This window comes from Schistocerca americana, chromosome 4 (genome assembly GCF_021461395.2).
Source record: "Schistocerca americana isolate TAMUIC-IGC-003095 chromosome 4, iqSchAmer2.1, whole genome shotgun sequence".
Taxonomy (NCBI): Eukaryota; Metazoa; Arthropoda; class Insecta; order Orthoptera; family Acrididae; genus Schistocerca; species Schistocerca americana.
This window is the reverse complement of record NC_060122.1, coordinates 245,364,365-245,388,124: the sequence shown is the minus strand read 5'-3', so window position 1 is coordinate 245,388,124 and position 23,760 is coordinate 245,364,365. Positions and strand designations below refer to the sequence as shown.

General features: G+C 37.3%; 1 protein-coding gene across 2 annotated transcripts in view; it reads left to right on the top strand.

Annotated features, from left to right (window-relative positions):
• LOC124612638 (saccharopine dehydrogenase-like oxidoreductase) overlaps positions 1 to 22,881 on the top strand; it is a 124,730-nt gene extending 101,849 nt beyond the window's left edge. For both annotated transcript variants that reach the window (XM_047140936.1, XM_047140937.1), the window contains exons 6-10: positions 8,007 to 8,137; positions 8,220 to 8,457; positions 12,585 to 12,752; positions 17,915 to 18,009; positions 22,019 to 22,881. In XM_047140936.1, coding sequence (XP_046996892.1) covers positions 8,007 to 8,137; positions 8,220 to 8,457; positions 12,585 to 12,752; positions 17,915 to 18,009; positions 22,019 to 22,124 — 738 coding nt within the window. In that variant the 3' untranslated portion in view covers positions 22,125 to 22,881. The remainder of the gene's footprint in view (positions 1 to 8,006; positions 8,138 to 8,219; positions 8,458 to 12,584; positions 12,753 to 17,914; positions 18,010 to 22,018) is intronic.
• Positions 22,882 to 23,760: the final 879 nt, after the last annotated feature.

The window sequence follows — 23,760 nt, the reverse complement described above, 5'->3', positions numbered from 1 at the left end:
GTGTTTTTCCAGCTAGATTGAAATATACCGTTCTCAGGCCTTTGCATAACAAGAATGACTCTACTACCATCCAGTGTCACTCCTTGTGTTATTATTTAAATGTATCCAAAAGAACAGCAGAACTTTATTACACGATTCCTTAAACAGGCACAGCTGAAACAGCTTCTGAACTAATGTGATTATGGGTAACCCTGATCTGAGGATAAGAGTTTAACACCAATGTAATAACAGTATTTACATCTCAAAGCTGAGTACCCTGTCTAGCTCAGTAGAGTAACACTGACAGCCCAAAGCCTGTATAGGCCATGAGTGATGGACTGGTGATGCCTCGGAAGATTGGATGCAAAATGTGAGGACGTAAACTCCGACTGATGTATGCTGTGCTCCAATGAGTGGAAATCTGATTCTGGGACTGTTTGTGTGCTCAGCTCTTGACCCGGTGAACCATAGCTGTGAACTCCCAATGTTGACTGACTGGAAAGCAACTTGGAATCCTACAAGACTGTCCAGTAGAGGAATACCCACAACTTGTGCTAGTGTCACATGGTTCGTGGAGGCGAGCCAGTGTCAAATATAACAGCACTCTCTCTGGCAATGTGGCGCCACCAGATACTGTGGCAGCTGCTACTGGCTTGATGTGCTGTACTGATGTTCAAAAGTGCCTAGGAGGGGCAGCAATTGTGATATGCCAATGCGTGGTTGGTGGTTGGATCAAAAGGCACCAGCTGTGGAAACAACAGGTTCAATCATTAGATTGCTACTGTACTTTCTTCATGTTAATAATTCACCATTTTATTTGAATCACAAGGTATAATTAGTCCTGTCTGCAGAATCATCAACAGAGAAAATAGTAATTTATCTTTTTGTAAAAGTTACTGGTTGGTTTAGTACAAATAGGCTAGCTTTAAGCTTTGAAAAACACAGCTCATCCAGTTTTTTAGTGCCAAAAATATTCCACCTTCTATTAACCAAATATATCAACAGAACTAATAAACAGAGTACAAAAATATTCCACCTCCTATTAATCAAGTATATCAACAGAATTAATAAACAGAGTAGAAAATTCTAAGTTCTTAGACATAGATACTGATGGAAAATTAAACTGGAAAATCATGTAGCAAACTTGCTAAAATGCTTAGATGTGGTTATCTTTTGCTATGAGAACAATTGCCCAACTCTGGGGGTACTAAAGTTGTTGTGTCCAACTTCTTAAACACTGAGGTGGCTAGTAATAATACAGTTAATCAGAACACTCTGAATAAATACTACTTTATTAATTACAACAAAACTTGTCTTCGCTTGCCATGCTTGGCTGTAGCTATGAAACTGTGAGGAAATGTGGGCTTACAGTTCAGAATACACTAAATGCACCATGATTACTAAGTGGCAAATTGATCCAAGTTCAGAATGGCTGTACTGTGGCTTCACTACAGTCACTAAAAAACACAAGTTTTTAGACACTTGTTGACAGTTTTGATGGCATTGGTGCACAGACACAGTTCACTGGAGAAGGAAGTCTCTTCATTCACTGATAGTTGACACGAGCTATGTCACAGCGAGTAGGCAGCACAATGGCATTACTCAGACAGGAACTTCCTGGAAGGGGGCAGGTTCCAACCTCAAACAGAACTGCCCTGCTGGCCTCTAGTGACACTATTTCAAGGTAGAAGGGTGGCGACGGCACTTCAGAACTACAGGAGGCACAGGTTCTTCCTAGCATCTCATTGGTGCCTCATAACATCACTTTACTGTGGAGTATCTCTGTGCTGGTTGATACTCCTTGTGCCACTCTCGATACTCAATGACACTGCAGAAGTCAGTGAATTAACATATTTTGCATATTTTCATTCACAGATATGTTTTGTAATAATATTCTGGGGGTAACTCCTTGCTTGGAAAGAAAGTATTCATTGCACAGAAGGAAGTAATTAGAATTATGCATGACATTCACATGTACACATCTTGCAGGCATATCTTTAAGTGGTTGAAAATGTTAATCGTAACCTCACATTATATTAATTTGCTTATGAAATTTGTTATTTACAATCCATCTGAGTTTCAGAGTAACAGATATAAAAATAAGTACAACACTAGAAGAAAAATGATATGGAGAGCCCTTCTAATGACTCTGTCTTTGGCACAGTCAAGGTTGAATTATGCAGCTGTAAAACTCTTTGATTGATATAAAAGTATTTGACAGTCTACCCATGGAAATAAAGTATCTGACAGGGAGCAGTAGCACTTTCAAATATAGATTAAAAGTGTTTTTCTTACCCACTTCTTTTAGAGCACAGAAGAAATCTTGAATAGAAATAATTAGTCATTTTTATAAAGAAATCTGTTAATGGCTTCCATATAGTTACATAAATATTTTTACACCTTGTACATGCACATGTGTGTGCGCTACTTTTAGTCTGTTGGCATGAATCACATTTAATGTTTATCATGAATACAATCGATGGAATAAGTAACTATCTATAAAATACATGTTCACAGATTTGCAGGTGGTGGAAAACTTGTTTTAAGCGATGTTCCATGTTATTTTTTGTGTCCTTATCAGAAGAAAATCTTCCAATATGTGGATTAATGGTATTCTCCTTATAAGGAGTCTACTTGCACAACAAAAAACAGAAAATTACATTGATGTCGTTGGCCACAGAAGTGAAACTATACTTGGAATGTGAAACAAAAATGAAACTCCACAGATTTCGGTGCTGGGTCCATTCATGTTCTTGTCTACAATTTTACCTACACATACAAGTTAAGGAGTCTCTGATGCCTTTCCTGTTGAGGCAGTTGCGCAAGTTTTTGTGGCACAAACATGCCTTTACATTGGATGTTAGTTATCATACTCTAATGGATGACCCATTTGTAAACAAATATTTTCTGGAGGGAGCAAGTTACAGATTAAAGCAGTGGCTGCCCTCTGCGATAGTGTTTCTTCCCACTTTCCTTCACAGGAATTGCAAAGGTTATTCAGAAAGTAATGTCTGAATCACCATAGCTATGTGATTATCACCCGAACATTGAAACGCGCATGCTCACTGACTACCATCATGCATTGCTCATCCAAGGATGCCATATGCATTTTGTAATGTTGCAGTTTGCTTTTTACAGTGTCATTTCAAAATGTTTAAACCAACTGATCGGCCAGCCAACTGCGAAATATGGCCAATATTCAGTTTTTGACAGCAAGGAACATTGCAGCAGTGGAAATTCATTGATCGATAAGTGAGACATATGGCCCCAATGCAGTGAGTGACAGCAGATGTGTAAGTGAGCGTGAGCTTTCAAGGATTGATGGGAAAATGTCTATGATGAACTGTGACCAGGTTGACCATCAGTGACCTCGGAAGATTTGGTCAAATATTTGGAAGACCAGGGTTTCACAGTTTCAGTTTTAGCATTGGGATTTCTGGATGTAGTTAGAACAACTTTGCACAATATTGTCCCTGAAAACTTGTAATTTTGTGAACTGTGTGCACATTGGGTTCTCAGCTTACTTACTGAGAAACAAAAAATGGAAAGAATGGCTCATGCACTTGATTTTTTTGACTGATATCATAAGGAATATGATCAGTCTTTCAAGAACGTAGTTACAGGGGACAAGATGTGGCTTCCTTACATGACCTTGAAGTTTAAATGTCAGTTGGTGGAATGGAGTCACATGACATCACCAGTCAAAGTCAAGGTCAAGCACACAATCTCAACATACAAGGTTATGGTAAACATGTTTTGTTATATACAAGGAGTCCTTTTAGTCAAGTTCATGCAGCAAGGGACAAAATTAAATGTAGCCACTTATTACACTACCCTGACTGAACTCCAATCATTTTGTTGGAGCCCTTGGTGTTGTGGTATGAAGATGAAGTTGACTGAAGTGCCATACCACTGTAACTCAACCATCTTCTGCATTATTTTCATAAGATGAATATTTCTGTCTTTCCATACTGCTGGGATGGTGAGAGCTAATGGTACTCTTCATTTGATCTTGTTCATTCAAAATGTCCTGATGAACTGAAAGCTTGTGTGATGACTACTGACTCTGTGGTAAACACTGATGGGATCTGTGGAGGAAGAATAACTGTTCTGCTTGGAGATCAGGCCAAAAGAAACCACCACTCTCATGTGGTTCATCAGTTATTTTTGGCCTTGGTGAATATTTTATTTGAATTTGGATATTAGTCATGAATATGGTGTGAATGTTTAACATTTATGTTTGAAGTGCAGATAGATGTTGTGGGACGCAAGTAGCTGAGAAAAAGGAACTGTGAGGTACTGGTTCACCCTGTGAATTAGTTAGCAAAGGAGAGTTTATGTTAGGTAGCAGTTATTATTCAACAACATTTTGCCTGAACAGTGAAACAGTAATCGGCCCAAAGAAGTTTTTATAGATCTGTTAATTTCTGAATAACTGGGGGACCTGAGAGTTTGTATTCTCTCCACTATTAATCTGCCCACAAGGAACTGGCATTTAATATGAAGAATTTACACTGCTTTCAAGTGCAGAGCACTGGGCTATGTTGAAGGGATTGTTTGACATAAATATTCTAACCCAGTGGTAGTGTAATTTGGTGGGTGTAGATTAGATGACGGAATAGTAAGGCATCACACTATAATCTAATTCAGCTTGTAGCAGTCATTCTTACAGGGTGGCTATTGTGGCAGGATATTGCCCTAGTTTATTGTATGAGCCAATGCATGAAGAACATTTACTGCTTATCCTAACTCAGAAGAAATTATCTGATATTGGCATACTATGTCTGCCATGAGTTGTTACATTAGCCCCAGGAATTCTGCAGTACCATATGGATCCCCAACTTCTGAACCTCACTGCAAAGTGCATCATTCATGTTGCCATAAAACTGTATTGTCCAACTTTCTGTGAAATATATGTTGACCAACATTGATTTACCATGGTTGCATATTCTCCCAGAAGGCCCAAACATTAAATTTTCATTTACAGTATAAAGCTACTTTTCATGTTGCAGTAACCTGCTAGCAACGAAAAAAGATTGTTATGTTTCTCTGGTGATACATGTTTCAGCCCTTATATCAGACTTGAAACTAATCTGGTCAAGTGCTTTTGTGAACAACATGTTCCAACATGTCATTTCACCCATTGACTGGGAATACTTGTGTGATTAACTATATGGACACTGACTCATTGAAAGTGGGTCATTACCACAGCTTCTGCGACTTTTGTTGTTTTTTGACTTGTCATCTGTGTATCATTTTGAGTGGTTAGTTTTCTTCTTGTTATGTCTAGACAAACACACAAGCAAATCTGTTTTTGGAAAATTCAGATGTGCTTTCTGATCAAGAGTGCCTCCAATGATTTGGTCAGGGTTGAAATCAGTTCATCCTTTAATGTATGAAAATCACAATACTCAGCCAGAGCATAACACACAGTGATGAATTTATTGGTAGATGATATAAACTACTGAATACTGACTGCATAAATTATGTTACATTCCAGGGTAAAATGACTATCAAAAATTTTTATGAGAACTGCATAATCACTGAATTGTTCTTTTGTTCCTCATCTTGAGGACCCATATACTCAAGTGACGAACTTAACACTTGAGGTTTGGGATTTGGATTCCATCAAGAGGTTTCTTGGAATCATTAGAGCAAGGTAGGGAGACTGTTTCCTTGTGTGACCAAAATTAAATAATTCTATTGGTCCCAAACTGTAAGCTTTATATTTATATTCTACTTTTAGCAGATACAAATGTTGTACCAGTTGAGTTACTTTGCAACCTTGCTAAAACTTTTTGAGCATCTTGGTTGCTGCTACCACCATATAACATACACTCAAGGATGATCAGATATGTGTAGAACATTTTATACCAGTTCATTTCATTTTTTTCTCTTTCTTCTATCACTGTAGAGAATAAATACACACACACATAAGAGACAGTTTGTTAAGTTACTGACCTGCAAGACATCTGAAGACATCTTTCAGCTACATTATTAATATAGTAAATGATACAAGGAATTTCCAATGAAATAGTCAATATTGGAGATATATAAAGTACAGTCAGCCACCATTATTTTAACAAATAGTGTGAAACTGTGAACAGTGCACAGTATTATATTGCCCAATATACATCAAAATAATTGACCATTAGCTTCCAAAGACTCATATTTAGTCAGTATTAATGTAATTCTATGAGTGGTAAGTTTTCATGTAATAACACAAGTTCTTCACACTTATTTTCTCTGGTCACGAGTGACTGGCATTATCCCAGTGCCTATTTATCAGCTTGCCCAGTAACTGCATAAAAAATTAACAACAAACTAGTTATATGCTGATAAAATACAGCTCAATTATATTTTCAGCAATAACGTACAAAACAAGAATTAAATGAGAAATTTGTGTGTCTTCAGAAATGAAGTTTTCTTTTATTACTGGATAGATTTTTCTTTAAAAGCTTTAATATTAGGTCCTATTTTTGCAGGCAGGGGTTTCTCATATGTTTTCTGATAAAGCTCAGTAAGATTATTCCAGAAACAAAATTTTATGCTTGCAATATTTCAATAACAATATATTTCACCAAGTATACCATAACGTTTTGAGACAGAAAAATTAAGACATCAAATTTTAATAATGTATTTTTGACAAGTTACTTTCTACAAATTATGTAGCGTTGGGTTACATGCAAAATGTTTTTGTGTACCAATACTTCCTAAACAACAAAATTTTGACAGAAGATGAAGTGCTATTTCTGTTAATGAAAATTAGGTCTTTAAATTAAGATACTTCGGTACTGTAATAGGAATTTAGTAGCAGGGTCAGAACTTTGAGAGCATGTGGTCTCTCAAAATCTTAATTATTGAATTTTGGAACATCATATGTATAGATTAATTAGGTATGAGGAGAAAATCATTCATGTTAGGAATGATACCAGCCCAAGAAGATCTGTTTCACTTTGCTATTTTTCAACTTTTATTGTTGTTATTATAATTTAATTTTTTGCATTTAGCCTACCATGGAATTCTTTCCCAAACAAACTGTGTCAATCCCATCCATGAAATGAGAAAGAAGCACAGTTTCCATAAAGTCTCTACAACCCTCATAGCTGGCCGTTGTGGCCGAGCGGTTCTAAGCGCTTCAATCTGGAACTGCACGACTGCTACGGTCGCAGGTTCGAATCCTGCCTCGGGCATGGATGTGTGTGATGTCCTTAGATTAATTAGGTTTAAGTAGTTCTAAGTTCTAGGGGACTGATGACCTCAGATGTTAAGTCCCATAGTGCTGAGAGCCATTTGAACCATTTTCTACAACCCTCATATAATGTTAAAAGGAAGTTACTAGTTTATAGCCGGCCGAAGTGGCCGCGCGGTTCTGGCGCTGCAGTCTGGAACCGCGAGACCGCTACGGTCGCAGGTTCGAATCCTGCCTCGGGCATGGATGTGTGTGATGTCCTTAGGTTAGTTAGGTTTAACTAGTTCTAAGTTCTAGGGGACTGATGACCTCAGCAGTTGAGTCCCATAGTGCTCAGAGCCATTTACTAGTTTATAAAAGTCACAACAGAAAATTAATAAACCACAGGTGTTAAGATTTTTTTAAAAACATTACTTTTTTTGCATATGCTCCACAAAATATATGATTATAAATTGTAATTTAATGTTATGTGCTCACTGTAATATGTAAGTATGTAATTACATTTCAAGTAATGCTGATACCAATTGGTAACCTTAAGTTAGACAACTGAACATAAAAAATAACTTCTCTGGTATTAATAAATTAAATATTTCATGTGGATTAAAGCACTCATATAATATTGTACTCTTTGACTTGTCCTGGATTTCATTCATCGTACTATAAGAAATCCAATCAGTCAAATACAATACAACAATTATTTAGCATAATTTGTTATCTAAATTAGGCTGTGTGCTGACCACTCACTGGAAACTATATACGACAATAAAAATATATATATATTTCATTTAATAATGTGTACCTCATTGTCTTAATAAATTCAGTTATTGTGCTCTAGGGACCCGCCATACACTTTGGCACCTGGGAATCTGCTATTCATGCAACATCCCATTATGGTGAAATCCAGTCACTGCAACAGAAATTGTTCCCTGATAGATTACCACGACTTACTCCAAAAGTAAAACAACGGTAATTTCTTCAGGTGAATCTTAAATAATGTAACACTGGAGTTGCATCATCAATTTATTCTCCTTTAATTTCTGTTTAATAGGTTGCTGCCTCATAGAAGATCTGACGTTGAGGGCTGGTGTTTACCCTTTCCAGGGACAGATGTTGCAGTTGCTGAGAGTTCCCAGAGACATCTTTATAAAAATGAAATGAAGCGCCCTGTGCAATTTAACATGTACTTTGTGCTTCCATCATTGTTAACCACAATTGGCTTCATCTTCAGGGCTTTGTTGGTGGGTCTTCTGGCACAGTGCAGACTTGGAGTTAAATTTCTTCTTAAGGTAAGTGATAAATACTTAAATTTGATAAGTATCTCATGTAAGAACAACTGAAATTCTGTTACAAAAAGGACAGATTGGTACTCACCATATAGAGGAGACACTGAGTCACGGACAAGCACAACAGAAAGACTGTTGTACATTGAAGCTTCCAGGCAGAATACATTCTTATAAAGTAGAAAACACACAAGCACAACTCACAGACACATGACCACCGTCTCTGGGCCCTGAAGATGGACTTAGCAGCCACAGACAGTGGTCACGGGTGTGTGTGTTTGGCTTATGTGGATGTGTGTATGTTTTCTACTTCAGAAGAACACCTTTTGGCAGAAAACTTACATGTATAGCAATCTTTTTGTTGTGTCTGACTGTGACTCAGTGACTCCTCTATATGGTGATTAGCAATCTGTCCTTTTCATAATGCTGTGGTTATTCCATCCTGAATCTTTCATTGTTTAAAACACTATTACTTAATAAAGATTCAGGAATGGTCATAAATTACTCTGACTTATGAAACAGTTACCATCCCAATCAACTGCTGGGTATTATTACTCTGTTCCAATGATGACAGTACCTGGATAGCAGTCTCTGATGTTTAGTGCACTGCTGTCTCATTTGGTGGTGCACTACAGCTCTAAACACTATAACACATGTCTAAGAAGTTACACCTCACATTGTTAACAAACCATTCCAAGTCTCTGAGCTGGGCCTTGTACTCAGCTCAGAATCACAGAGCCAAACCAGTAATGGAGGCAATGCTAAAGATTATGAGCTTTGTTGAAATTCCAAGAGAAAGGCTGGTTTTCTCCACTTTCTTTGCCAGTTATTAGAATCTTCCAAATGTTAACTCGGAGCCCAGATGACAAGCATAGTTCATTGCAACATGCACCACCTTCTGCAGCTGTTTGCTGCCTGGCTGTCAGAAGAGCCCTTCAGGATGCTGACTGAGTCCCCTGATCATACACAGTAAGTGCACAAGGTGATTCTTCCAATCCCTTGCTGCCATTTCCCTAATTCACCATATGTTCAAACTGCCAATGATTAACAGACTCCCTAGTAGAGCACTGCATCCTCAAGGCAAGCTGACTGTCATTTCCCATCACTACCTATGAGGTACAGCATCACTTGCTTTCAGTGGGTGAGTTTTGCCAAGTGTGACCAAACTGGTGCCTGACCCCTCCTATTCAGCAAAGGAAACATAGTGTTTAGATTTGTCACAACAGATTGTGAGGCATACGGAAGAACATAGAGCCAGTGCACACCGCATCTTCATGGCCTATGCACATCTGTGTGATTTTCATATCACTATGCAAGCCATGCAAGTGGCTGTGTTGCTAACAGTTTCACTGCTGTGGGCTTGTATACATGTCCCAATATGTCATTCCCCAGGTGTTGTGGATGTGTATAAGTGCACCACTTTGGTTTTCCTACAATGCTATGGAAGTCTGAATGCATCCTGAGATGTTGACCTCTCATTGCTGTGGATGAGTTACTTCTATATATGGGTGAATAAAAGAGTTTAGAGTCTTTATCATACAACATATGTTCCTCATTGCATGCTATCATTTATAAAAACCCTCATTTTGATATCTTGAATTGTTTATGAGATGTGATGATTGTTATGACATGATTCACAATGCACAAGGATGTCTGTGAGAATGCTGGGTATGACAGTTTTTCAGATATACAACCCAATAAGTAAAGAACAAAATGAGATATCCTTCTGCTATCAATTTTAAATAAAATTTCTGTATCTTATGTAACTTTCATTCCCTGCAATGTATATGAGCTAAAACCAACCACATGCGAATTTTATGGAATGGATTTTTACCTCTGCAAAATTTTTAAAATTTCATGCAACATTTTACTTAATTTGATGTAGTGCATTAGGTATGGTGGATGGCAAAAAGCAATTCATTTCTTTATCGAGTAAAGATATCAGACTGTAAGATGTGCAAAAATCAATTTTTTCACCCAATAATTTTCAAATAATATCTGATATTGGGTGGAATCCCATCTCTCAGCACAGGCATTAGCATTTGGCAAGCAGTATAGCTTTAACAAAAGCCACCCCAGTGCAGCTATAGCAGCAATAAGGTTCAGCTGGGTAGTACTGGTCTTTTTGGAAACTTCTGCCAAGTTCACGAAGTTTATTTGGCTTCTCTCTTCTACACTGCAGCTGAGTGAACCACACATGGATTGAATATGCTTATGTATTGTTCTACTCCACACTCTTTAGCACATATTTCCACATGCACATGCTGCCACATAGTCAAGGAAATGAGCAGTAATACGAGAGGCATTTGAAAAGTCCGTGGAAAGTCCAAGAGATGGCACCACTGGCACATATCAAGGTCATGTTTAGTTAGCAGCATCTTTGAAAAGAACACACACCAAGTTTCAGCCATATTGGTCTATTTCTTTGAGTTTGGCATTCGTGTGAATCAAGGAAGTCGATTGATTGTCAAAAAATGGACAAAACAGAATTTTGTGTGGTGATTAAACATTACTTTGTGAAAGGTAAAAAAGCCTCAGGAGACTAAAGAGAAGCTTGATAAACATTACAGTGACTCTGCACCTTCGATCAGAACAGTTTATAAGTGGTTTCAAAATTTTTTGAGTGGCCATATGGGCACAAGTAATGCTGAATGTTCTGGACGCCATCTGGAGGTAATGACTCCAGAAAACATTGATAAAATCCATGATATGGTGATGGACGACAGAAGAGTTAAGGTGTGTGAGATTGCTAGTGCTGTGGGCATCTCGAATGAATGGGTACATAATATTTTGTGTAAACATTTGGATATGAGAAAGCTATCCGCAATATGGGTTCCGCGATTGCTCACTTGACCAAAAATGGAATCGTGTGAAGTGTTGCAAGGATGGTTTGCAGTTGTTCAGGAAGAATCAGCAGCACTTTAAATATTGTTTCATCACTGTGGATGAAACATGGATACATTACTATACTCCTGAGACCAAACAACAATCTAAACAATGGGTTACCAAGGGAGAATCTGCACCAAAAAAGGTAAAGACCATTCCTTCGGCCAGAAAGGTTATGGCGACTGTCTTTTGGGATTTACAAGGGATAATCCACATCAACTAATTGGAAAAGGGTAAAACTATTACAGGTGCATATTATTCATCGTTATTGGACCATTTGAAAACCGAGCTGCAAGAAAAATGCCGGCAATTGGACCGCAAAAAAGTCCTTTTCCATCATGATAATGCACCAGCACACACTTCAGCAGTTTTGGTCCCAAAATTAATGGAAATAGGATTCCAACTCGTTTCACATTCCCCTGTTCTCCAGGCTTGGTTCCCTCGGACTACTATTTGTTCCCCAATTTGAAGAAATGGCTGGCGGGACAAAGATTTTATTCAAACGAGGAGGCGATTGCAACAACTGATAGCTGTTTTGCAGACTTGGACAATTCCTATTATTCAGAAGGGATCAACAAATTAGAACAGCGTTGGACAAAATGTAAAAGTCTAAAAGGAGACTATGTCAAAAAATTAAAAAAAGGTTTACTCCAGACACATAAGTAGTTTTTATTTTTGTACGGACTTTTCTTATGCCCCTCGTAGCTTGTGTGTTTCCTGGAATGGAGACAGTATCAGCAAGAGACAATAGGATCAAGGTACCATTGACAGCCACGGATTTACCCATATAGTCACACTGTCTAACGTAATGTACCAGTGATTGAGACTGTTGTTGATGAGATTTATTTATTTGCTCTTTTTATAAAACAGATAATGCTGAAGACATGCAGTGATGCAGGAAAACATTCAGTTATTTTACTGCATCAAACCTGAGTAAAATTGCCTAATCTTCATCAGCAGCAACCAGATGTCATGGCTGCTGCTATTATGACTTGAGGTTTTACACAGATTTGATGTTGTTAGGTAAATGAGAATATTTTATACAAGCATGTCATCATGAGAAATTTGTTTCCATAACTGATGTTGCTCACATCTCATTTGAAGGCCACTTATAAATCTGAGCACTGTGTTAACACTGTGGCACATTTCACAGTACAATGGATGCTGACTGATTTAGTTTGCAGTTTTTAGTTCTCCAAATAGGACTGCCAGATATCATTATATAATTTTTAACACTTTCTTTCTAGCATCCAGGAATGTTTACATCTGGTTATGTAACTCATGAAGATCCCGCAGAAGAAATCTTGAAAAATACTCTCTTCAGATTTACACTTTTTGCTGAAGGATGGAAGGAAAGATTATCAGAACCAACACCTAAGCATGTAATGCCAATAAATAAGAAAGTAACTGTACAGGTATAGTACTGTTTTTCCTTTTTCTGTAGGCTAGTTTTAACTTTTTATTTTCCTTGCTGCTGCTCCTTCCTCTTTATCATCAGCATTGTCTTCTTCTTCTTCTTCTTCTTCTTCTTCCTCCTGCTCCTCCTATTCCTCCTCCTCCTCCTCCTCCTCCTCCTCCTCCTCCTCCTCCTTATTCCATTAGTCACAAAGTTTGGGATCCATTTGTTGGCAGGTCTTCCTCCACTTTTCTCATGTTGTGCCTAATGAATTACAGTACAACAGTTAGGTAGAATGGATTGCTGGTACTTACCTTCAGGAGATGAAATTCTAATTTCTGTTGACAGATCTATTCAAAATAGAAAAGGCAAAGAAAAGAAAAAAAACCATGGCAGTCTTTTGGTATTAGTAGTTCCTTACTCAGGGAGGGAAGAGGGATAGCTTGGGGAAGACTGGAAAGGAAGGGAAATTCATTTTAATCAGCTTTGTACAAGTGAGAACATTGTTTTCAGCTATTGTCAGTGTGCTGCTGTTTATAGAAAATATTTATCATTCTGCTCATCACAATTACTCAAAATTAATGTGAATGAATCAACTGAGGATGTAGTCAGATCCAAGACAACAAAGGGACGGAGAAAAAAGTACAGCATCAGGACTATTTATACTGGATTCCTTAATGCAAGTATGCTTAAATGAAGATAGAAATTTACTATTTAGCAACAGAGATAGACTTGTCCAAATGGTGCATGAAATGTGTGTGGAGCACAAATATCACAGATTAGGAACAACCAACAAAGTTAGCTGTCGCAGAGCACTGCATCTCCAAAGGAGATGGCATGAATTATGATGGCATCAAGTTCTTGAAATAGGCCAGCACATTCTGGGATTGAATTTTAAAAGAATCTGTAGATATCCTGCTTCATATGAGCTGACAAATAAATCCACTTCCGTCAAGCCAACTGTAGAGATCGAGTCATACCATGCAAATGTGTATCCTCCACATCAGCAGTGTCCTGACCCTGCACAGAGCCTGAAAACCGTGACACATGTCCCAGCCATGCACTTTTGGGGCCTCAACCTCTTTGCCTTTACATATGTTTGCCTGTGTCTGTATATGTGCGGATGGGTGTGTGTGTGTGTGTGTGTGTGTGTGTGTGTGTGTGTGTGTGTGTGTGTGTGTGTGTGTACCTGTCCTTTTTTTCCCCCTAAGGTAAGTCTTTCTGCTCCCAGGATTGGAATGACTCCTTACCCTCCCCCTTAAAACCCACATCCTTTCATCTTTCCCTCTCCTTCCCTCTTTCCTGATGAAGCAATCTTGGGTTGCGAAAGCTTGAAATTTGTGTGTGTGGTTGTGTGTTTTTTATTATATAATGAGAGAGAGATATGCTGAGTGAAACACATTTGGATGTCAGGTGAACAGTGCTTTGAAACCTTCATTGGCTACCACAGCAAAATACTGTTAAATTATCTTTCACAAAACACAAGGACATTCTGGATGTATTTAGAGGCTGTTAGTGGCACCAAAGTTAGTGTCCAGGCACTCACGAACAAAATGGTATCTGAAATTGTGGATAGCAAAACAAAAATGTTTAACTCTGTTTTCAAATGTTCTTTTACAAAGGAAAACCCCAGTATATTGCCCCAATTTAATTCTTGGGACACTGAAAAGATAAGTGATATAGAATGAGACTTTCACAGAATGAGATTTTCACTCTGCAGCGGAGTGTGCGCTGAGGAGACGAGGTACTGGCAGAAGTAAAGCGGTGAGGACGGGGCACGAGTCGTGCTTGGGTAGCTGAGTTGGTAGAGTACTTGCCGACGAAAGGCAAAGGTCCCTAGTTCGAGTCTCGGTCCGGCACACAGTTGTAATCTGCCAGGAAGTTTCATAAGTGATATAAATATTAATGTCAATGGTGTTGAGAAACAGATGAAATCATTAAAACTGGACAAAGTCCCAGGGCCTGACCAAATCCCTGTCAGATACTATACCCAATTTGCAGCTGAGTTAGCTCCTCCATTAACCACAATCTATCATATATCCCATGAACAAAAAACATGCTCTGCAGCTGGAAGAAAACTCTGGTCACATCCCTACAAGAAGTGTAGCAGATGTGATCCACAAAACTACTGTACAGTATCCCTTTCATCCATTTGCTGTAGAATCTTAGAACATATTCTGAGCTCAAACATAATATCTCAAATAGAATGAACTCCTCCATCCCAAGCAGCAAGGATTTCAAAAACATCCGTCATGTGTAACTCAACTCACACTTCCCTCACATGACATACTGAAAGGCCTGATCAAGTCAGTCAGGTAGATGCAGCATTTCTCTATTTCAGAAAAGCATTTGACACAGTATCACACCTACACTTATTATCAAAATTACAATTGCATCAAGTGAAATTTGTAAACGCATTGAGGATTTCTTGGTAGGGAGGATGCAGCAAGTTGCTTTGGATGGAGTGTCATTGCAGATGTCGAGGTAACTTAGAGTGTACCCCAGGGAAGTGTACTGGTTCCACTGCCATTCATGTTATACACAGGGTGAGTCAGGAGGAAAGGTACGTATTTTGATGGGTGATTATGCCATTTGACATCCCTACAAAGTGTTACAACCAGGTGCTTATATGAATTTATTGATTCCAAATGTGACTCAGTGATATTATTGTCATAGGATACTACATTTTTTTTTATTTTGTGAAGACAAAATTTTGCATTTCTGAACATTTAAAGCAAGTTGCCAATCTTTGCACCTCTTCGAAATCTTATCAAGGTCTGACTGAATATTTGTGCAGTTCCTTTCAGATTATATTTCATTACAGATAACTATGCTTGAGATGCGATAGTATTAGTGATTCTGAACAAAAAACTTGACGTGGATATATGCCCTATTCTGAATGGTTTCTGAGATAGAACACTTTTAATGAACATTTCTATTTATTTCCTGTATTATTCATTGTCATTGTTTACAACATACCACAGTAATATAGAGGAAGTTGAGACTAACATTTTGATGCAGGATGCTTGTGGTCTATCAAGTCGGAAAACTACCTCAAACTGGCCTACAAAAAGCACCTAAGCTGCAGCGCATGTGCGTTGCGCGAGATTTTCAATATTCTCATGATCTCTCTACGCAGACTGTTAATCCTAGACAAAAAATAGGACCTTTTTTTTTTAGCAAATTTAATTTAGTTTAATTGCGTACTGATACATGTTTTTGTTGGAGTGTGCATTTTTTGAGTAATTAAAGAAAAATGTAAGAAAGTGATATTAAACGTGTTCTATCTCAGAAACCATTCACAATAGGGCATATGTCCACATGAAGTTTTTTGTTCAGATTCACTAATACTATCACATATAAAAGCATAGTTATCTATAACAGAGTATAATCTGAAAGGAACTGCACAAATATTCAGTCAGACCTAGATAAGATTTCAAAGAGGTGCAAAGATTGGCAACTTGCTTTAAATGTTCAGAAATGTAAAATTTTGGCTTCACAAATTAAAAAAATGTAGTATATTATGACAATATCAGTTAGTCACATTTGGAATCAGTAAAGTCATATAAGTACCTGGTTGTAACACCTTATAGGGATGTCAAATGGCATAATCACATAGATCCAGTCATGGGTGAAACATGTAGCAGACTTTGGTTTATTGGTACAATATTAGGGATATGCAATTAGGCTACAAAGGAGATTCTTACAGAACACTTGTGTAACCAATCTTAGAATACTGCTAGAGTGTGGTGGACCCATATCAGAAATGAGTGATGTGGGATATTAAACATATACAAGAAAAGGGCAGCAAGGATGGTCACAGGTTTGTTTGACCTGCAGGAGAGTGTCATGGAGATCTTTAAAGAACTGAACTAACCGACTCCTGAAGACAGACGTAAATTACCCCGAGAAAGCCAACTTAAAAAGTTTCAGGAGCTGGCTTTGAATAATGGCTCTAGGAATATACAACAAACTTACACCTTGCTCCCACAGAGAGCATGAGGACAAGATAAGAGTAATTACAGCATGTACAGTAGCAGCACTTAAATAACCATCCTTCCTGTAAATGAAATGGGAAAAAGCCCTAATAACTGGTACAATGGAAGGTACCTTCTGGTGTGCCCTTTACAATGATTTGCAGAGCATGGCTGTAGATATAGATCAGGAAACCAACCTTACCGCTTACCTACACCATGCTGGAAGAAGAAATTTTTTAAATTTTTTTTCTAATTTTTAGTGATCATGTGATAGATGCTCACTTCTTGGGCCTTGTTGGTACTTGCTTTTGGAAGCTTGTGATCATGGGTTGGACACCCCTGATGCAGATGATGGGACATGAAAATGGAAACAACTTTTTTAAATATCATTTCGGTTCTGACTAACAGGACATGCTTATAAATGTTCTTATCAAATGGTTATCTGTGTAATGAAATAGACACTATAGTTACACATCCTCTAAATATTAGATTGTCTCCTAGAGGCATATAGGCAACTGGAATTCCTTTAAAATTAATATACAGTTATATGCTTAATAATCACAGACTGATCCTGACTATATTGTTGTTTAAAGTTTTTATGTCTGTTCAAAATAAACTGGTTTTATTGTAAAGTATATGGAAAAGGGAAGATAGAGTTAATCAGATACAAGTCATAAATGATGTGTGCAGGTGTGCAAATGTCCTTTCTTCTTGTTCTAAAGAACTGTCTATTATTAGATAAAAATGCTAACACTAAAGGTCACAAAATTTTAGCATTTGTAAACCAGAGATTGTTTGTTTGAGAATTACACAGATAATTTCACTATTTAGTTATGATGGAAGGACCAGACAGCAATGTTACAGGAACGTAGTAGCAACAGTAGATATAATGAAGATGCTGGTAACAGTTTTACTAATACTGGCAATTTTTATCATCTTGATGCAGAATTGAAGACTTGCAGTAATTGGCATCATGGACAGTGAAGTCCACTGAAGACTCACTTAAATTATGAATACATATGTTAATGTGTTCTCCCTAATAATTGTTCATAATGAAGAATTTTTATGTGTAATGCTTATAATGTGTGGAAGTTTTTATGCAACAGAAGTGAGTTGCTTTTAATCATAAGCTATTTTTTTAATGCATAAGCAAAATCATTAAATATGTGAAAGATGTTTGTGTGTGTGTTTCATCTATTTGCAGATTAAAGGTAGAAACCCAGCATATGGTGCCACTTGTACTGCTCTTGTCCTTTCAGCAGTGACAATTATTAAAGAACGTGAGAAAATGCCATCTAGGTAGGTTTCTTAACTCTGCTTTCATCCTCAGTCTTGTTAAAGTTTTGTTATAATAAGAAAATAATGATTCAAAGTCTGCTTTTAAGTACTGCAGTGTCAGGAATTGTACTGGTTACTCAAGTTCTCAGGTTAATGAATTTCATTAAAAAAATGAGTTTTTAGTTGCTTTGTATTTTTCATACTGTAGTATGCCACTAAGAAGTTTGAAAAACATCAGCATTTCTTGGAAACAACAGCCCCAGTGTCACGCATTTTGAGAACTTATTATTCATAACAGTAGCTAAGGTATGTAAGAATCCATAGACAAACGGAAGAAGACAAACAAGAAGAAAAAAATAATTGTGTAAATGATGTGCAGTAAGTAAATGTTAAGGGGGTTCTCAGTTTTTTTGATAAACTTTATATTCTGAGACAGGGGCACTGAAAAATTATTTGCTTGCTTGCTTGTGTGTGTGTGTGTGTGTGTGTGTGTGTGTTTCTTCATTTAATTTTACTGTAATATACCTCATTCACTCTTTAAGGATCCTGTAAAATAATTTTAAAACAGTTGACAGTATGGCAAAGAGTATGTGCAAGTTGTGATTGGCATTACACTACCAGGTCATGCCACCTGGGCCTGTTGGGAACATGTTGAACTGTTAGTGACTAGTGGTACGATTTGTTCAGAATTGATGTAGCTGTCACTATGAGAAAATAGCTGTTTCGTCAGTGTGTTATGGTTAAATTCCCTGTAAAAGAGGATGTGTGCTGTGCTTTGTGCGTAGCTGCAAGTAGTGAAAGGAAATAGATTGAGCTTATGTATATGGAAACAGTAGCACTGGACAGTGTTTTAACCCTAGCATCTGTTCCACCACTGTGGGTGGTTTGGCAAATCTTAGTGAGTGACATTTTATATTTCCATTGTTTAGGACATAGAAATTTTCAAGAATTGGGGAATCACAGTGTCTGCTATCATTAGATACTATGATCATAAAAATATGTAGAAAAAACTCTTCCTTGGAAGTGTTTACACAGTAACAAACAAAATGCATGGTATTGTCAGAATTTCTACCACTTCTAAACTGAGTTAGGTAATTTGCAATGTGCAAATAATTATAAGATAAAAAAAAACTTGAAACTGATGAATACAACTGAAGTATCATTTTGCTTGGGGCTTATATTTTTTTAAAATTCCTGCTTGATAAGAAATGTCCTTTGTTGTTAAATATATATAATATCATAATATGAAGTGTTGAAAATAGCATTTTTGTGTTATGCATCTCTCAGTGTAAATAATGTGCTTTTATAAAGACAGGGTTATTACTGCTTGTTTCTTTGATTTTTGTTTAGCATGCATGTCACTGACCATACCCATTTAAATCAGTTTTCTTTTATACATTAATTGTCTGTACCATATCATTGATCTCTTCATCCTCCTATTTTAACAATGTACAGAGGTAGCACATGCAGTGTGAGCATGGAATGTGAAAAGTGGTGGGGAATGGAAGGAAGCATGTTTATGTTTATAGTAAGAAAATAACACTAAGGGATATATGGGGATTAGTTTCTGCTCTCTGATAATGTTGCTGCAAATCACTTAAGATGCACCTTGAAGATGAAAAAAATCCAACATGTAATCAAACATTAGCTGTGTGAGACAGTGCATACCCCATTTTCGCGCATCTTCCATTGTAATTTTTTGATCTCATTAAAATAATACATACACTGCCAGTACTAAAATTGGAACACCATGAAGAGGGCATGCAATAAATGTGCAAATGGTCAGATCTCAGCACAAGTGTAAATAGGTAGTAATCATGACCATGTACATATTGTATATAGGGACAGATTGTGCTGCGAATTTCTCATTCAGAATTGAGTGTGTGATGAGCAAAAAGGTCTAGAAGCACATGTCAGAATTCAATGACAGCAGGATTTTGGTTCATTGACACACACACACACACACACACACACACACACACACACACACACACACACACACACTCTTACAGTATGCTCCTGATTATTCTGATTATTCAAAGTACTGTGGGGGAGAAGATGCAAAAACATGAATAATCAAGGTATTTTTATGCATGAATAATCCATATACAAATAATCCTGAGTATTCTCTCTCTCTCTCTGTGTGTGTGTGTGGGGGGGGGGGGGGGGGGGGGGGAGGAGGTCGTGCACATGCATGCGTTAATTTGTGATGTGAATGTAAAATGCCTCATTCCATATATCATTACGATTTATCATGCAAAATGATCCATGGAACATGAAACTAACTGACTGTGTTATATCATTCCACCATATTACTGCTCATGTTGGCCAGAGTCCCATGACTACCATATTGGTGTCAAATCAGTGAGTTAAGAAGGTCGTTACTCATTGCCATGCAAAATCTCAGCAGTAGCAGGTGACATGTTTGCTCAGCTGTGCAGGATTGCACAGCTGCATCATCTACCTAGAGTCAGGAAATAAGCTCACTTTCAGCAAATCAAGTATCTGCATGGACAGTGCAAGAACATCTGGAATTGCATGGACTGTAGACACAGTTCCCCATGACACAGCAGCAGAGAAAGGTGCACCAACAATTGTGCAGCCTATTACAAGACTGAAGACAGGGTTGTAGCCTCTCCCCGATGTTGTTCAATCTGTATATTGAGCAAGCAGTAAAGGAAACAAAAGAAAAATTCGGAGTAGGTATTAAAATTCATGGGGAAGAAATAAAAACTTTGAGGTTCGCCGATGACATTGTAATTCTGTCAGAGACAGCAAAGGACTTGGAAGAGCAGTTGAATGGAATGGACAGTGTCTTTAAAGGAGGATATAAGATGAACATCAACAAAAGCAAAACAAGGATAATGGAATGTAGTCTAATTAAGTCGGGTGATGCTGAGGGAATTAGATTAGGAAATGAGGCACTTAAAGTAGTAAAGGAATTTTGCTATTTGGGGAGCAAAATAACTGATGATGGTCGAAGTAGAGAGAATATAAAATGTAGGCTGGCAATGGCAAGGAAAGCGTTGCTGAAGAAGAGAAATTTGTTAACATCCAGTATTGATTTAAGTGTCAGGAAGTCATTTCTGAAAGTATTCGTATGGAGTGTAGCCATGTATGGAAGTGAAACATGGACGATAAATAGTTTGGACAAGAAGAGAATAGAAGCTTTCGAAATGTGGTGCTACAGAAGAATGCTGAAGATTAGATGGGTAGATCACATAACTAATGAGGAAGTATTGAATAGGATTGGGGAGAAGAGAAGTTTGTGGCACAACTTGACCAGAAGAAGGGATCGGTTGGTAGGACATGTTCTGAGGCATCAAGGGATCACCAATTTAGTATTGGAGGGCAGCGTGGAGGGTAAAAATCGTAGAGGGAGACCAAGAGATGAATACACTAAGCAGATTCAGAAGGATGTAGGTTGCAGTAGGTACTGGGAGATGAAAAAGCTTGCACAGGATAGAGTAGCATGGAGAGCTGCATCAAACCAGTCTCAGGACTGAAGACCACAACAACAACATTACAAGACTGGGCAAGGGAATGGCACCACTTCATCTTTTTTATCAACATTATCATCCAGCAGAGTATTCAGTATTTACTAGTTATTATTGTACTCTTTCTGATATTTTCAATAACAAGATTCCTAGAAAACATTGGCTATATTTTTGTGACAGACAGAATTAACTTTGTCTATTTTTGGTAAAAGGCAGACAATTTTTATCAAGTTATTTTATTGCTATTCTCTCCTTGGTGTGAAATAGTGGAATGATGACTTACTCACAGTAGTGAATTAGTGCACAAAATGTACTGGATTCTTTTTAAAATGGTCAAAACATTCTTATCTGCATTTGGAGAACATTCAACAAATTGACACACTTCATAACAGACTTCTTCAAAGTTCATTTTTAATGTAAAGTGTTTCAAAAATGTAGATATCTGTATGATGATGATTTTTTTAAACTTTCAACTACTTACAAACATCCAAAATTTGTTTCATTACGTACACTCTCACTTTTTAATGTTTCAGGGGAGGTGTGATTACTACAGCTACTGCATTTTCAAAGACATCCTTAATAAAAGAGCTGCACAAAGAAGGTCTCACATTTGATGTAATATCAGAAGAAGAGAACTGAAAGCCAGATATTGTTAAATTTTACTTCATGCAGAGTCTTTGTGTGCATGGTTAATATTATAGAAGCTGCCTTGTTGTGAGAGGCTGTAGAAATTTGGTTGTCCATTGAAGCTTCTAGTCTATTAGTGATGTGAACACCTCTCTTATGATTTGCACTACTTGCTATTGCATTTTTATGCACAGACTTGATTAATAGAAACAGTCAACTTCCGTGTCCAAAATCAACCAATTAATCAATTAATCACTCAGCATATAGCACATAGAAAGTGATGTTACAACAATTTTCTTGAGACTGTAGTCTCAGATTCCACAACCATATACTACTCAAAAGTGTGAAAAAAACTGAAATAAGGGATGCAGTATAGACCTATGAGGGGGAGTAATGAATCTCTAATGTGATTTGTGAGAAAGGGTGAAAATAAGCAACTGTGAGTCTTGACCCTACAAACTGACAAAATTAATCTGTTGATGGTTGTGAACTAGTGAATGTGGCATAATGTGTCAATCAATCAGTGCTTGTAAAGCACAAAAATGAAGAAAAAGTTTGAAAACTGTTGCTTAGAAAAAACTTGCATCATAATGTGTTTGATAATGTGTGAAACTACACACAATAGCAATCAAATCATTGTGGGGAAGTTTGTTGCCACCTTTCCTATGGTTTCAATGTATGCAACATCCAAAAAATGTTTGACTTTCACAATTCTAAAAAAAAAATAGAAACCTACAAACCCAAACTGGTCAGAATGGAAAGGCACAGAGGGGTGGGGGGGGGGGGGGGGATAGTATGTTGGGTATGTTTTCCCTCCTTTTTAACATAAGAGAGGTGGACAGTCTCTAACATTTTGAAAAATTTTACTTCTTTCGTATGTGGGCCACTTTGGTATTACTATTTCCCACCTTTTTAACTTTGTACTGTTGGTGCATTTTGTCAACAAATTTTAATTTTCAGACATTTTTACTGAAGTTGTGTAATGGGGGAGGGTGACGATGGATCTCATCTGCATAGCCAGAGTTGGTACTATGCACTTAATGATGTGATCCATCTGTCTGCTTCAGTTTAACATTTAATAGATCTTCTAGCTTGTATTTTATGAAAAATTTAATGTAAAGAGTAGCATATTATGTGTCACTGTAGTTCCCTTTCTGAGATACCTTCTTCAAATGCCATATAAAATATGTAGTGTTCTACTGAAATAAAACTAAACTTATTCTTGTGGCTTTACAGATAGAGAAATTTTTCCTTTTAACAATACATGAAAATATTTCTCCCTTTGACTATTTTCTTCACTACAAAATATGAAATTTCCAAAGCACATTCTGTCAGATTACATAATTTCAAAGCATTGTCACAACTGTGGCCAATAACAAGAAACCAATCAATTCATTAACAACGTGCTATGTTTGACTATATGATGTGTAAAGTTTTTACCATAAAGTTTATTTCATTTTGAGTGAGAAATATTGTACTGTGCAGAAAATGCCAGACTTCACAAACTGAATTTTTCATTTCTAAACAGTTATCCAAGAAGTGAATTTAGTTTTGCTTCATTTGCCCGAAAAATGTTTTTAGCTAACAAACACATGATTTATCACCAGATGTTGTGGGCTGGTGTAAACTGGGCTACCTCAGCATGAAG